Genomic DNA, 16,935 nt, shown 5'->3' on the forward strand with positions numbered 1-16,935 from the left:
GGTCATGGTGTTTTCATTGTCATTTGTTTCTAGGTATTTTTAAATTTCCTTTTTGATGTCTTCAGTGACCTGTTGGTTATTTAGAAGAGCATTGTTTAGCCTCCATGTGTTTGTGTTTTTTACGGCTTTTTTCCCCCTTTAGTTGATATCTACTCTTAAAGCATTGTGGTCAGAAAAGATAAGATTTCAGTTTTCTTGAATTTGCCAAGACTTCGACTTACGACCCACTATATTACAAAGTTACAGTACTCAATGCTGTATACTGGCAGAAAAACAGAAATATAGACCAATGGAACAAGATAGAAAGCCTAGAGATAAACCCGCACACCTATGAGTACCTAATCTTTGAGAAAGGAGGCAAGAATATACAAGAACAAGGACAGCCTCTTCAGTAAGTGGTGCCGGGAAAACTGGACAGCTACACATAAAAGAATGAAACCAGAACAGTTCTTAACACCATACAAAAAAATAGACTCAAAATGGATTAAAGACCTAAATGTAAGGCTGCATACTATAAAACTCTTAGAGAAAAAGAGGCATAAAGACTCTTGAAAGCTACCATATGACGCAGCAATCCCAATACTGGGCATATGCCCTAAGAAAACCATAATTCAAAAAGGCTCATGTACACCAATGTTCATAGCAGCACTATGTATAATAGCTAGGACATAGAAGCAACCTAGATGTCCATCAACAAATGAATGGATAAAGAAGTTGTGCTACATATATACAATGGAAAATTACTTATCCATAAAAAAGAACACATTTGAGTCAGTCCTAGTGAGGTGGATGAAATTAGAGCCTATTGTACAGTGTAAAGTAAGTCAGAAAGGGAAAAACAAATATTATATACTAACACATATATATGGAAAATAGAAAGATGGTACTGATGAACCTAATTACTGGGCAGCAATGGAGAGGCAGACATAGAGAACAGACTTGTGGACACAGTGAGGGAAAGAGAGGGTGGGACATATTGAGAGAGTAACTTGGAAACATATAAATTACCATATGTAAAATAGCCAGTGGAAATTTGCTGCATGACACAAGAAGCTCAAATCATGTGCTCTGTGACAATCTAAAGGGGTAAGATGGGGTGGGACATGGGAGGGAGGCTTCAGAGGGAGAGGACATATGTATACCTATGGCTGATTCATGTTATTGTATGGCAAAAACCAACACAATATTGTAAAGCAATTATCCACCAATTAAAATTTAAAAAAAATAATGTGTGAGAGTTCCAACTTCTCCAAATCCTCACCAATACTTGTTGCTATCTATCTTTTTTTTTTTTTTTTTTTTTTTTTTTTTAAAAAGGGTTTTATTTGCAGGGAAGCGGGACTCTAGTCGAACAAGCCAAAGTCCATGTCGTCATCTGACTCCTCCGACTCTTCCTTCTTCTCCTCCTTCTTCTCTGCTGCGGCTGGAGCAGAACCCACAACAGGTGCTGCGGATCCTGGGGCAGCAGAGACGGCCACAGCCCCGGCCGCGGGCACACTGGCCAGCTTGTCGATACCCTGGGCAGTGACGTCCTCAATGTTCTTTCCGTTGAGCTCACTGATGACCTTGTTGAGTTGGTCGTCGTCTGCCTCGATGCCCACGCTGTCCAGGATCTTTTTGATGTCCTTGGCACTGGGGGAGGAATTGCCCCCGAGGGTGGCCAACAAGTAGGAGGCAACGTAACGCGTCTCAGCGGTGGCAGAGCAGCCTCGCGCGTGTGACCTCGGCGGCGTCAGGGACGGAAAGCTATCTTTTTTATTATTATACCTAATAACCATTCTACTGACTATGAATTGACATCACTTTATAGTTTTGATTTGCATTATGCCTAATGATGTTGAACATCTTTTCATGTCCTTGTTAGCCATTCATAGGTCTTTTCTGGGGAAATGTTTATTCAAAATCTTTCCACATTTAAAAAAAAAAAGCTGTTTATTTTTTTTATCATTGAATTTTAAGAGTTCTCTGTTCTGGATCCCAGTTCCTGGTCATATACAGTTGACCACTGAACAACATGAATTTGAATTGCATGGGTCCTCTTATCTGTAGTTTTTTTTCAATAGTAAATACTATAGTTCTACACAATCTGCAGTTGGTCAAATCCATGGATGGGGAATCACAGATATTGAGGAACTGCATAAACAGAGAACCAACTACGTTATACATGGAATTTTGACTACATAGAGAATGGGTGCCCCTAACCCTCACTTTATTCAAGGGTCAACTGCCTATGGCTTTGCAAGTGTTTTCTTCCAGTCTGTGGGTTGTCTTTTTCTTTCATGGCTGGTGCTCTTGATATGATATCTAAGAAAAACACTGACTAATCTGAGGTCATGAAGATTTCTTCCTATGTCTTCTTGTAAGAGTTTTATATTCTTAGTCTTTATTACATTTAGGTCTATGATCCATTATGAGTTAATTTTTGTGTGGGAGATAATGTAAACAATCCTAATTCATTCTTTTGTGTGTGGATAGCCAGTCGTCTCAGCACTATTTGTTGAAAAGACTATTCATTGAGTGGACCCAGTGAATTGTCACTGCTTCTTTGTCGAAGTCAATTAATTACAAATATTAGGGCATATTTTTGGACTCTCAATTCTATTTAATTGATACATATATCCTATATCAACACAACATTAAGTTATTATTTTTAATCATATATACATATGGAAAGAAAAATAAGCAAAAAATAAATACAACAAATTATTTAAAATAAAACATTCTATAGTATTGCTTACCATATGCGTTTAAATATTTTCCTCTTGTTGGGCATTTTAAGCTGCTTTCACATTTCATTTATTATAATCAATGCAAAAAATAATCTATTTCAAATTATTTCTTTAGAGTAGATTCCTATCAGTGGACTTACTGAATCAAAAGTAAGAATATTTTTAAGATAGATGATAGATAGATATGAAAAAAGGAAGGAGGAAAGGAAGAAGGAAGGAAGGAAAAGAGGAAGGAAATACAGATTTTGAAATTACTTTACATAAAATTTGTATTGATTTAATTTACATTCCCAACAAGACTCATTACTTAGAGCAAGTCACTTATCTCGTGCATCAGGTTTCTCATTTGTCAAATAAGGTTAACAAAGCAAGCCCTCCTCTGTTTATAAGGATACTGCAAGCATGAAATGAAATCCTTGATATAACAGAGCTTTAACAAGTTTTAAAAGTGCTACAGACATATAGCACAGTATTATTTCCATTTATTTTGTCCAATTATACTCAACGAGAATTGACCTGCTTTCTATAGAGAACTATGAGAGACATAGAAATAAAGGAAAAAGAAATTTAAAAAGTAAAGAAATATCTATTTTGGGAATATGAGACTGTAAGCTGCTTGGAGGCAGAAACCGTATCAGGAAGAGGATATTAAAAAATTATAGTATAAGAGAATGAGAATGTGATAGATGCTATAATAAATGTTATAAAAATCCTTTTCATTCACAGGAGATGAGGAGGTTAATTTTAGAAGGGGGAAATGGAAAAGACTTCTCAAAAGAGGTAGTATTTGAGCTAGGAATGGAAAGAGGATTATTATGTTGGGTTTTCTTGCCCCACTGAGAAGGCAACATTTCTGCAGAGAAGTCTATTCTACTTCTGACTCTGTTTATCATTTGTATAGTAAAAGTTATTTATTACACTTGTTTTATTGTAATAAGGAAGCAATTGTTGTTGTTCAGTCACTAAGCCATGTCCGATTCTTTGCAACCCCATGGACTGCAGCAGGCCTGGCTTCCCTGTCCTCTGCTATCTGCTGGAATTTGCTCAAGTTCATGTCCACTGAGTCGGTGATGCTACCTAACCATCTCATCCTCTGTCGCCCTTCTCTTCCTGCCTTCAATCTTTCCCAGCTTCAAGGTCTTTTCCAATGAGTTGGCTCTTCGCATCAAGTGGCCAAAGTATTGGAGCTTCAGCTGAAAGGAAACAATATAAAAAGGTACAAGTAAAATTTTACAATTTTTTAAAGTTACTATCAATATGGTTTGTTTTTCTTATTCTTTTTTTCCTCATAATTTTATTCACCTAACTAGAAAGTTAGGCTTACCGTATCAGACCTCTAGTTGTTAAACATGTTAGTGGTCAAATAGAATACAGAAGTTTGGATGTGCCTTCCCCCACAAATCTACTCTAGCCTTTAATACAATTGAAAGGGTCCATTTGTATGATTTGACTTCATCCATCATAAGAGGAACTGTCAAAATTATTGACTCTGATTGATCAGGTAAGTTCTCATTTTAACATATAACTGTCATAATCTTACAGAATTTCTACTACCATCATCAAAATATGCTTGTTCTGCAATACTATTGTCTTTGTACTGGAAGACAGTTATGCATGAGTCTCTCACATTTTTGCATGTCTTGCAAGCAGAGGCTCTTGCAAGAATGTTTATATAGCAAATATCTATGAAAGATAGAGATAGTATCCCCCTCTGGGGTAAAATGCAGATTTGTTTATTGTCCAGTATAATCACATCTTCCCAAAGAAACCTAGGGACACCTCATCCTCTTGATACTACAAAGCTTGCCTCCCACACCCCTGGTTGTTAACTCTGTTCCTGTATGCAGTCCCATGGGCCCGGCAAAGCCCGTCATGTTCTCCTACCCTGAGCTGTGAATATGTGTGACTAATAAAGTGTTGTAGCTCTCCTCTGTGCAATGTTGGGTGTCACATTCGCTGTTGTTGTTGTTGTTCAGTTGTTAAGTCGTGTCTGACTCTTTGCAACCCCATGGACTGTAGCAAGCGAGGCTTTCCTGTCCTTCACCAACTCCCGGAGTTTACTCAAACTCATGTCCACTGAGTTGGTGATACCATCCAACAAGCTCATCCTCTGTTGCCATCTTCTCCTCCTGCCCTTGATCTTTCCCAGTATCAGGGTCTTTTCAAATGACTCAACTCTTCTCATCAGGTGGCCAAAAGTATTGGAGCTTCAGCTTCAGCATCAGTCCTTCCAATGAATATTCAGGGTTGATGTCCTTTAAGATTGACTGGTTTGATCTCCTTGCAGTCCAAGAGACTCTCAACAGTCTTCTCCAGCATCACAATTCAAAAGCACCAATTCTTTCGTGCTCAGCCTTCTTTATAGTCCAACTCTCACATCCATACATGACTACTGGAAAAACCGTAACTTTGACTATACAGACCTTTGTCAACAAAGTGATATCTCTGCTTTTTAAAATGCTGTCTAGTTTTGTCATAGCTTTTATTCCAAGGAGTAAGTGTCTTTTAATTTCATAACTGTAGTCACCATCCACAGTAATTTTGGAGCCCAAGAAAATAAAATCTGTCACTGTTTCCACTTTTTCATTTATTTGCCATGAAGTGATGGAACCAGATGTCATGATCTTAGTTTTTAAATGTTGAATTTTAAGCCAACTTTTTCACTCTCCTCTTTCATCCTCATCAAAGTGTTAGTCACTCAATTGTGTCCGACTCTTTGCGATCCCATGGACTGTAGCCTGCCAGGCTCCTCTGTCCATGGAATTCTCCAGGCAAGAATACTGGAGTGGGTTGCCATTCTACTCACCCTCATCAAGAGGCTCTCTAATACCTCTTCACTGATATCATCTGCATATCTGAGGTTGTTGATATGTCTCCTCAGTTCAGTCTCTCAGTCGTGTCAGACTCTGCAACCCTATGGACTGCAGCACACCAGGCTTCACTGCCCATCACTAACTCCTGGAGCTTACTCAAACTCATGTCCATAGAGTTAGTGACGCCATCCAACCATCTCATCCTTTGTCATCCCCTTCTCCTCCTGCCTTCAATGTTTCCCAGCATCAGGGTCTTTTCAAATGAGTCAGTTCTTCACATCAGGTGGCCAAAGTATTGGAGTTTCAGCTTTAGCATCAGTCCTTCCTGTGAATATTCAGGAATGATTTCCTTTAGGATGGACTGGTTGGACCTCGTTGCAGTCCAAGGGACTCTCAAGTGTCTTCTCCAACACCACAGTTCAAAAGCATCAATTCTTCAGCACTCAGCTTTCTTTTAATCCAACTCTCACATTCATACATGACTACTGGAAAAACCATAGCTTTGACTAGATGGAACTTTATTGGTAAAGTAATGTCTCTGCTTTTTAATATGCTGTTTAGGTTGGTCATAACTTTTCTTCCAAGGAGCAAGCTTCTTTTAATTTCATGGTTGCAGTCACCATCTGCAGTGATTTTGGAGCTCCCAAAAAAATACCAAATGGATATTTCTCCTAAAAATCTTGATTTCAGCTTGTGAGTCATCCAGCCAGGCCTTTCACATGATGTGCTCTACATACAAGTTAAATAAGCAGGGTGACAATATACAGCCTTGATGTACTCTTTTCCCAATTTTGAACCAGCCCATTGTTCCATATCTGGTTCTAACTGTTGTTTCTTGACCTGCCTACAAGTTTCTCAGGAGGCAGGTAAGGTGATCTGGTATTCCCATCTCTGATAATTTCCCACAGTTTGTTGTGATCCACATAGTCAAAGGCTTTAGCATAGTCAGTGAAGCAGAAGCAGATGTTTTTCTGAAATTCCTTTGCTTTCTCTATGATCCAACGTATGTTGGCCAGTTGATCTCTGCTTCCTCTGCCTTTTCTAAATCCAGATTGTTTGGTCACATCCATAACTCTAGGGTGAACTCCCTCTCAGCAAAGGAGTGAGGAGGAGATGATTGAAACTTCCAGGATAATAAACAATATTTCCCTATAAAGTAAAAGTTGAACAGGTTAATGCACAGCCAATTATGAATGACTCAGTTTCCCTAAGCTCAGGGGTCTTTAGCTGTGATGCAAACCCACCGTGTGCACAGCTTTCACTAAGCCCCCTCTTCATCATCTTGAGGGAAGAGGAGTAGGTGTGGCAAGGGTGCCTGATTTGAACATAAAGCTCATGTTGACTGCTGTGTAATAAGTAATGAAGTCCTCTGTTTCTGACCCAGGGGTTTCATATCTTCTGGCAATATCTTTGAAACTGGCATGCAAATAAGTCTCCGGACCTTCATAATTCTTGACATTTGTACAGCCTGATATAACTACCTTGCAGTGTTTTCTTGAGTGTCTTTTCTTTTCAATCAACCAATGTAAGCCCATTTTGCAACATTTCTAGGTAGGACATAGTCTGGTTCAGTTCAAGTTAAAGCGTTTGGTCAGTCTGGTTCACTGATATCCGAAGTTTTCTTTCTTGTATATTACTAAGACCTACAACACTGACTTCTATTGGTTTAAAAATATTTCTACAACTAGTACACTAAAGAATAAATCAGTTTTAAAGTCATTGATTTATGCCTATGGTAAAATAATCCTAATTAAATAAAGATGGAATTTATTGGATGTACAGAGAGGTTCTTATTATCCAAGTATTCATTATCTGTGTCTACACAGTAATTTCCTGCAGGGAGCAAAAATTTCCATAACACAAAAAATATTCATCAATAAACTAGTGCTAGTGCTAAGTCACTTCAGTTGTGTCTGACTCTTTGCAACACTATGGACTGTAGCCCACCCGGCACCACTGTCCATGGGATCCCACAGGAAAGAATACTGGAGTGGATTGCCATTTCCTTCTCCAGGGGATCTTCCTGACCCAGAGATAGAATCCATGTCTCTTCAGTTCAGTTCAGTCACTCAGTCATACCCAACTCTTTGCGACCCCATGGACTGTACAGTCTGTGGAATTCTCTAGGACAGAATACTGGAGTAGGTGGCCTTTCCCTTCTCCAGGAGATCTTCACAACCCAGGGATTGAACCCAGGTCTCCTGCATTGCAAGTAGATTCTTTTCCAATTGAGCCACAAGAGAAACCCAAGAATACTGGAGTGGGTATACTTTCCCTTCTCCAGCGGATCTTCCCAACCCAGGAATTGAACCAGGGTCTCCTGCATTGCAGGCAGATTCTTTACCAACTGAGCCAAAAGGGAAGATGATAGGCACATGTGGCAAAAGTTACAACTATGACCCATAAAGGACTCAGCTCAGATGGCAAAGAATCTGCCTGCAATGCAGGAGACCCAGGTTCAGTCCCTGGGTTGGGAAGATCCCCTGGAGAAGGAAATGGTTACCCATTCCAGTATTCTTGCCTGGAGAATTCCATGGACAGAGATTATAGTCCATGGGGTCACAAAAAGTCAGACATGATTGAGTTACTTTCACTTTTAGCTTTCAAGGTATCAGACACAGGTGTCAGGCATCTTTGAAAGATGACATCCAGTGGCCAAGAGTGTGTTGAACAACAGAGTCTCATATTAGTGATTGAACAGGACTTTTCACATTGTAATCATGAAAATAAGACCCAAGTATCCAGACACGTGTAAAATTTTCCAGAAACAATAGTTAAAAATAATTAAGGACAGTTTTTTTTTCCATCTCTCTTCTCCTCCCTATGTATGTCACTGCATTTTTCTCTACTTTTGATCACCCTACACCCCACTCCCTCCACATTCTTACCCTTCTTAACTGAAGGCTTGACCTTATCACACTTTCTTACAGCAATTCAGTCTGGAGGTTCAGAGTACTTTAAAAGCTTCAGTACTGACCATTCCAAACATCAGAAAAGCAAAATGGCTCTCCCTCTAAGTGCAGACATGTGTGTGTGTGTGTGTGTTGTGGGAGGTAGTATGCAGGCAGTCATGGTTATGGGCTTCTATCTTTATTTTCAGTTCAAATGCTTTTTCTAATAAATTAGTTCTTACATCAATTGTTGCAGGAAAGGGACGCTCTGATGAAAACTTCACTAAGGCTTTTGAAACATTAATCAAGAAAGCAAGGGGAAAACTTAATTTTAAAGCTTTACAATACAGTGCTTTCAAGTTTTCCAAACTTCAGTCATCTATCAACTCTCAATTTTTGCTATGTCCAATTATCTGTACTACAGTTCACTTAATATTTTTCTTTAAATCAAGTAAATTTTCTTACTTTGACTCATTGAAGCAAGATACTTGTGAAATTACAGTTTTTTGCCCTAGTTACATTTTCTATACAATTTGAAATATACAATATCCAACATTTACTGAATGAGTACTATGAGACAGATACTGTTCTAGGTGCTAATATGTGCTATGTTAAGTCGCTTCAGTTGTGTCCAACTTTTTGTGACCCAACTTTTTGCGACCCTATAGACTGTAGCCCACCAGGCTCTGCTGTCTATGGGATTCTCCAGGCAAGAATCCTGGAGTGGGTCGCCATTTCCTTCTCCAAGGGCTTTTCCCAATACAGGGATCAAACCTACATCTCTTAAGTCTCCTGTACTGGCAGGCGGGAAGCCAAGTGCTTATATGAATTATTTCATGTAGTCTTCACATCAAGCCTATATAATTAAACACTACCATTATTTTCATTTTACAGATGAGAAAACTGAGGCACAGAAGATTAAGTAATATGCTAAAGGCCACATAGCTGGAAATCTGCAAGAACTAAGAAATGAATTGCACAAAGTTGCAAGAAAATCAATACAGAAAAAATCAGTTGCTTTCCTATACACTTACAATGAACAATCTAAAAAGTGATGTAAGAAAACAGTTCCATTTATAACATCAGAAAAAAAGAATAAAATACTTAGAAATAAGCTTAACCAAGGAGGTAAAGGGCATATACTGAAAACTACAAAATGATGGTGAAAGAAATTAATTGAAAGATGTCTGTGTTCACGGGTTGGAAGACTTAATATTGTTAAAATGTCCATCTACAGATCTATAGATTTAATAACAATATCTATCAAGATCTCAATGGTATATTTTCCAAAAATAGCAAAATACACCCTAAAGTTTATATAATATCTCTAGAGATCCCTAACAGCCAAAAATATCTTGAAAAAAGACGAAGTCGGAGATCTCAAACTTTCTGATTTTAAATAAGTTACTACAAGGCTATACTAATGAAAACAGTGTAATTAATACTGGCATAATGATAGACATGTAGATCAATAGAATAGAAGAGAAAGCCCAGAAATAAATCCTCACATATAGTTAAATGATCTTTGATAAGGGTACCAAGATGATTAAGTGGGGAAAGGACATTCTTTTCAACAAATGGTTCTGGGGAAACTGGATAGTCACATAAAAGAATGAAACTGTACCCTTATCTTGCATCATATATAAAAATTAATCCAAATGGTTCAAATACCTAAGTGAAGTGAAGTGAAGTGAAAGTTGCTCAGTGTGTCCAACTCTGTGACCCCATGGACTATACAGTCCATGGAATACAAGCCAGAATACTGGAGTAGGTAGCCTTTCCCTTCTTCAGGGGATCTTCCCAACCCAGGGATCAAACTCAGGTATCCTGCATTGCAGGCAGATTCTTTACCAGCTGACCCACAAGGAAAGCCCTCAAATACCTAGACATAAGAGTTAAAACTATTAAAAGCCTTAGAAGAAAACAAGGGAGAAGCTTCATAACTTTGGATTTGGCAATGATTTCTTGCATATGACACTAAAGGCAACAAAAGAAAGCTAGATAAATTGTATTTCATCAAAATTAAGAATTCTTTTTTGCATCAAAAGACATTATCTATAGGGTAAAATGGTAATACACAGAATGGGAGAAAATATTTATAAATCATGTATCTGATAAGGAATTTGCATTCTAAATATATAAAGAACTCCTGTAATGATGAAAACAACAAGAAAAGAAACTACCCAATTAAAAAAAAATAGACAAAGGACTTAAACATTTCTCCAAATAAGATGTACAGACAGCCAACAGGCACAAGAAATGGTCAATATCACTAATCATTAGGGAAATGCAAATCAAAACTACAATGAGATACCGATTTCATACACATTAGGCTGGCTATTATTTTTTAAAAACCCATAAAATATCAAATGTTGGGAAGGATATGGAGAAATCAGAACCCTTGTGCACCATTGGTGGGAATATAAAATGGTGCAGTTGCTGTATAAATCATTATGGCAGTTACTCAAAAAAATAAACATAGAATTACCACATGATAAGACTTCCCTGGTGGTTTAGACTGTAAAGCATCTGCCTGCAATGCAGGAGACCCAGGTTCAATCCCTGGGTTGGGAAGATCTCCTGGGGAAGGAAATGGCAAACCACTCCAGTATTATTGCCTGGAAAATCCTGTGGATGGAGGAACCTGGTAGGCTATAGTCCATGGGGTCACAAAGATTTGGACATGACTGAGCAACTTCACTTCACTTCACTTCACAGCAAGTCTACTATTGGGAATATACTACAAAGTATTGAAAACAGGGACTTGAGCATTCACTGAGGGACAAATATTGTATGGCTCTGAGTAGTCACATTTAGAAACACCCTCAACTCTGCCTCCATCCACCTCCTTCTCATTCCCTGTCTCCAACAGGAAATGATTTTATTAGCTTCTTGTTTGCCTTTTTATTATTTCTTTAGGTAAACATAAGCAAATATGAATATTTTTATTTTCCTTATTTATTTCACAAAGTAATAGTAGGCTGTATTCTGGTTTCTGCCTTAAAATTTTCCTTCTACTGTATAACACATGGAACTCTGCTCAGTGATATGTGGCAGCCTGGAAGGGAGGGAAGTTTGGGAGAGAAGTACACATACTCAATTGAGTTTACTTTTGAAATCCTCTATCAAATTCTTCAGGTTGGTTATTGTATTTTTCAATGCAAGGATTTCTGTTTTTTTTTAATGGTTGCTATTTTCTTGTATTTCTTATTTTGTTCATGCACTGTTTTCCTAATTTCAGTTGTTGTCTGTTACAGTTCACTAAACTTCTTTAAGAGGGTTATTTTGAAGTTTTTCATCTAACAGTACATAGATCTCCAATTCTTTAGGGTCAGTTATCGAAGCTTTACTAGTTTCCTTTGGTGGTATTATATTTACCCGATTTTTCATGATTCTTGATTCCTACTATTGATATCTTCACATTTGAGTAATCAAGCTCCTTTTCCAGATTTTGCAGGTTTACTTTAGCAGAGACTTTTCTTCACCAGTCAGTTCAGTTTAGATTTCTGAGTATGTCTTCTGGTAGTGCCCTTGGGTAGGTGGAGTCTGCTATTATGATCTGTATTGGGGTAAGGCAATTGTTCAAGCCCTGAGGATGCGCATGGCAGGGGTGGTGTGCCACTGGCTGAGAAGAGCTGGCTAGGACTACTGGCTTTGTTCCTTACTTAAGTGAAGGTATAGGACAGACTCTGAATTTGCCTAGGTCCTCTGGCCAGGATTACTAGATAGTCAAGACTGGGTACTATATTCACTAACATCAATAGATGGAACTGTGAATTAGCTTCCCTACCTTGGCAGGGCGACAGATTATGACCCTGGGCCTCCGTAGTACATTGTTTGGGGGACCCAAATCAGGCTAGAATGTGCACTGAATTCCCTGGTCAGGCAAGACCACTGGCTTTTCTCTGCAAACTGTTGGTTCTGCCCACCCACATCTAGGCTCAAGTGCCACTGGGCTGCACAATTTCTGGGAATTGTCACCAGCCTTTCTGGTCAAATGAAGCTGGAAGATATTCTCCACAGCAGATTGAATGTGATTCAGGTCCTTGTCTGGTCACAGGCAACTAGGCTCTAGAGCCAGCAAAACTCCTTGTCTAAAGATTATATTAGGCACATCTGCACCTCACCAAGTTCCATTGTCAGAATGCTCCACGAACTTGGTTCTGCAGATGAGCAATGCTGCTGGTTGAGATTACTACTTGGCACTGCAGGTGTGAACTTGGATACCAAGATCTGCTACTTGTTGTTGCAAGCCCCTCCCTCCTTCTCCATCCCAATTAGATTTCCAGTGGTTGAGTCCCAGAGATTCCCCTACAATTCCCATGGTGTGAGATCAGGGGAGGGATTCCAACAAATGACCCACATTGCTAGAGGAGGGATGCCAATTGTCCTCTCAGCTTTTTTTCTCACTGGAGGAACCAGAGGTCAGAAGACACCTCTTCATATGGTGCTGCACAGACCTGGGGGTGGGCAATGTAATAAATATGTAGCTGCTTCTCTTGTCCTTCTATCGCAGTCTATCTTGATCTCTGTGGTGCAGGAAGTGTTTCAGTCTCACGTCAGTGTTCTATGATTCTCTCAATGGTGTTATGTTCTTCAATAGTATGTTAGTTGTTCTTTTTATGAGAAGGAGTGAAGTAGAACACAATTTATATTGCCGTCTTGGTGACATAATTTTCCCCCCAAATTACACCTTTACCACATAGACTGGAGATGCCCTATACTAAATTCCCATATCTATTTGGGTCTGTTTCTGAATTATTTCTGTTTCATCTGATTGTGTATTCATTCACCAATATCACACAGTTCTAACATCTGAGGCTTTATAATGTGATTCAATATTTGATTTTTCTGTTTCACAGAGTCCCAGTTATTTTTGATTTTTTTTATTTTCCATATGAACTTTATAATACTCTTCAAGAAAAACTACTGACACTTTATTGGGGTTGCATTAAGTTTATAAATTAACTTACATAAAATCCACAGCTTTACAATGTGAATCTTCCCTATCCATGAATAGAGTATGTCTTTTCATTTCTTCAGGTATCTTGTCTCTCAGTAGTATTTTCCTCATACGTTTTGCACAGTTTTTGCTAAACACATTTTTTCCTTTTTTGTTACCATTGCAAAAATGTTCTGTTCCATTAAATCTTCTAATGGATTGTTTGTAGATACTGACGATATTGACTGATTCCTATAAATAAACTTTGTATTCTACCATTCTACTGAATTCTCATTCTCGCTCTCTTCCCCCCATCTCTCCCTCTTTCTGCTTCTTTCCATATTTGGGAAACTTTCCAAGTGATTCAGTTCACTCAGTTCAGTTGCTCAGTCGTGTCTAACTCTTGCGACCCCATGAACCGCAGCATGCCAGGCCTCCCTATCCATCACCAACTGCTGGAGTCTACTTAAAGTCATGTCCATTGAGTCAGTGATGCCATCCAACCATCTCATCCTCTGTCGTCCCCTTCTCCTGCTGCCCTCAATCTTTCCCAGCATCAGGGTATTTTCAAATGAGTCAGCTCTTCCCATCAGGTGGCCAAAGTATTGGAGTTTCAGCTTCAACATCAGTCCTTCCAATGAACACCCAGGACTGATCTCCTTTAGCATGGGCTGGTTGGATCTCCTTGAAGTCCAAGGAACTCTCAAGAGTCTTCTCCAACACCACAATTTAAAAACATCAATTCTTCAGCTTCCATTTAAAAAAAAAAAAGAGTCTTTTTAAAAGCTTACATTAATATCCCTAGAAAATTAAGAAATTATCATATCCATAGTACAAGAGCAGAATTCTTTGGAAAAAGAATAAAAAATAAGAAGATACCTTTGGAATTTAAAAAACAAATCAATTTCATTAAGATGTTAGAAGGTAAAGTAGAGCAAACCTTCCTTTAAAAAGCAAAAAAGCCAAAAGTTACACACAAACAAATACTCTATTTTAATAGTCATATATATTAAATAAATGGAATCAATAATTAATAACCTTCCAAACCAGACAGTACTATGCCCAGAGGTCACTGTTGAATTCTGCCAAGCATTAAAGGAAGAAATTGTACCAATTCTATATGATATCTTCTAGAAGATAGAAGCAGAAGGAATACTTCTTAACTCATTCTGTGAGACCAACAACACCCTAATACAAATACCAAAGACATTATAAGAAAAGAAAACTACAGACTAATATCTCTAATGAACATCAATTCAAAAATCCTCAACAAAATAGCAGCAAATTGAATCCAATAGAGAATTGAAATCCAATATAGAAAGGATTTTACACAATGGCCAAGTGGGATTTATCTTAGGTATGCAACACTGGTTCAGCACTTGAAAATCAATTAATGTAACCCACTAGCAAGCTAAAAAAGGGAAAATCAAACAAAATCAATAGAGCTAGGAGGAAACCAGAATTGAAAGAGACACATGTACCCCAATGTTCATCACAGCACTGTTTACAATAGCTAGGACATGGAAGCAACCTAGATGTCCATTGGCAGACAAATGGACAAGAAAGCTGTAGTACATATACACAATGGAATATTACTCAGCTATTAAAAAGAATGCATTTGAATCAGTTCTAATAAGGTGGATGAAATTGGAGTCTATTATACAGAATGAAGTAGGTCAGAAAGAAAAACACCAATATAGTATATTAATGCATATATATGGAATTTAGAAAGATGGTAATGATGACCCTATATGTGAGACAGCAAAAGAGACACAGATATAAAGAACAGACTTTTGGACTCTGTGGGAGAAGGTGAGAGTGGGATGATTTGAGAGAATAGCATTGAAACATATTACCATATGTGAAATAGATCACCAGCCCAAGTTCAATGCATGAAACAGGGCACTCAAAGCTGGTGCACTGGGACAACCCTGAGGGATGGGATGGAGAGAGAGGTGGGGGGGGGCGTTCAGGATGGGGACCACATGTACACCCATGGCTGATTCATGTCAATGTATGGCAAAAAACACTACAAAATTGTAAAGTAAAGTGAAAAAGTGAAAGTGAAGTTGCTCAGTCATGTCCCATTCTTTGCGACCCCATGGACTGTAGTCTACCAGGCTCCTCGGTCCGTGGAATTTTCCAGGCAAGAGTACTGGAGTGGGTTGCCATTTCCTTCTCCAGGGGATCTTTCCGACCCAGGGATTGATCCTGGGTCTGCCGCATTGCAGGCAGATGCTTTACCATCTGAGCCACCAGGGAAGCAATTGTAAAGTAATTAACCTCCAATTAAAATAAATTAATTAATTTAAAAAATAGAGGTAGAAAAAGCATTTCACAAAATCCAAGAATCATTCATGATTAGAACTCTCAGCATAGTAGGACTAGAGGGTGACTCAATAAAGAACATCTATAAGAAACCTACAACTAATATCATATTTAATGGTAAGAAACAAGAATCTTTTCAGCTAAGATGAGGAACAAGACGAGAACGTATGGTCATCACTTCTTTACAACATTGAGCTGCAAATTCTATTGATAGCTAATGCAATAAGACAATAAAAGGATATAAAAAGGTAAACTTATACGGGAGAAAGAAGTAAAACTTTCGGGGGGATCGGGATGGGGAATAAGTGTAAATCTATGGCTGATTCATATCAATGTATGACAAAACCCACTGAAATGTTGTGAAGTAATTAGCCTCCAACTAATAAAAAAATTAAAAAAAAAAAAAAAAGAAGTAAAACTTTCATTGTTTGCAGATGAAATGATGGTCTATGAAGAAAATCCAAAAAAATGACCTAAAATTCCTGGAATTAATAAGTAATGATAAGGAAAATACAGGATACAAGATTCACATAGACAGGTCAGCCACTTTCCTATATACCATCAATGAACAAGTGAAATTTCATATTAAAAACACAAATACCATTTTTTTAAAATTTCTTATGTTTTATTTTAGATTCCTCTGTTTTGATGATTTTCCCAACCCACCCACTGCTACTATTTCTTTTTTAATTTATTTACTTTTAATTGAAGGATAATTGCTTTACAGAATTTTGTTGTTTTCTGTCAAACCTGAACATGAATCAGCCATAGGTATACATATATCCCTTCCCTTTTGAACCTCCCTCCCATCTCCCTCCCCATCTCAACCCCTTAGGTTGATACAGAGCCCCTGTTTGAGTTTCCTGACCCATACAGGATATTTCCATTGGCTATCAATTTTACATATGGTAATGTAAGTTTCCATGTTACTCTCAACATACATCTCACCCTCTCCTCCCCTCTCTCCATGTCCATAAGTCTATTCTCTATGTCTGTTTCTCCATTGCTGCCTTGCAAATAAATTCTTCAGTACCATTTCTCTAGATTCCGTGTATATACATTAGAATACGATATTTATTTTTCTCTTTCTGATTTACTTCACTCTGTACAATACACTCTAGGTTCATCCACCTCATTAGAACTGACTCAAATGCATTCCTTTTTAAAAACACAATACCACTTACATTAAAACCAAAAAATTAAATACTTATATGTAGATCTAACAAAATATA

At 38.1% G+C, this 16,935-nt stretch overlaps 1 protein-coding gene across 1 annotated transcript; it reads right to left on the minus strand.

The window, feature by feature from the left end:
* Window positions 1-1,281: 1,281 nt before the first annotated feature.
* LOC122435644 (60S acidic ribosomal protein P2-like) lies at window positions 1,282-1,778 on the minus strand. The gene has a single exon (XM_043459797.1). The coding sequence runs from the start codon at window positions 1,776-1,778 to the stop codon at window positions 1,344-1,346; it is 435 nt and encodes a 144-aa protein (XP_043315732.1). The 3' UTR covers window positions 1,282-1,343.
* Window positions 1,779-16,935: the final 15,157 nt, after the last annotated feature.

The sequence above is a fragment of the Cervus canadensis genome, chromosome X (genome assembly GCF_019320065.1).
Source record: "Cervus canadensis isolate Bull #8, Minnesota chromosome X, ASM1932006v1, whole genome shotgun sequence".
In the NCBI taxonomy this organism is placed as follows: Eukaryota; Metazoa; Chordata; class Mammalia; order Artiodactyla; family Cervidae; genus Cervus; species Cervus canadensis.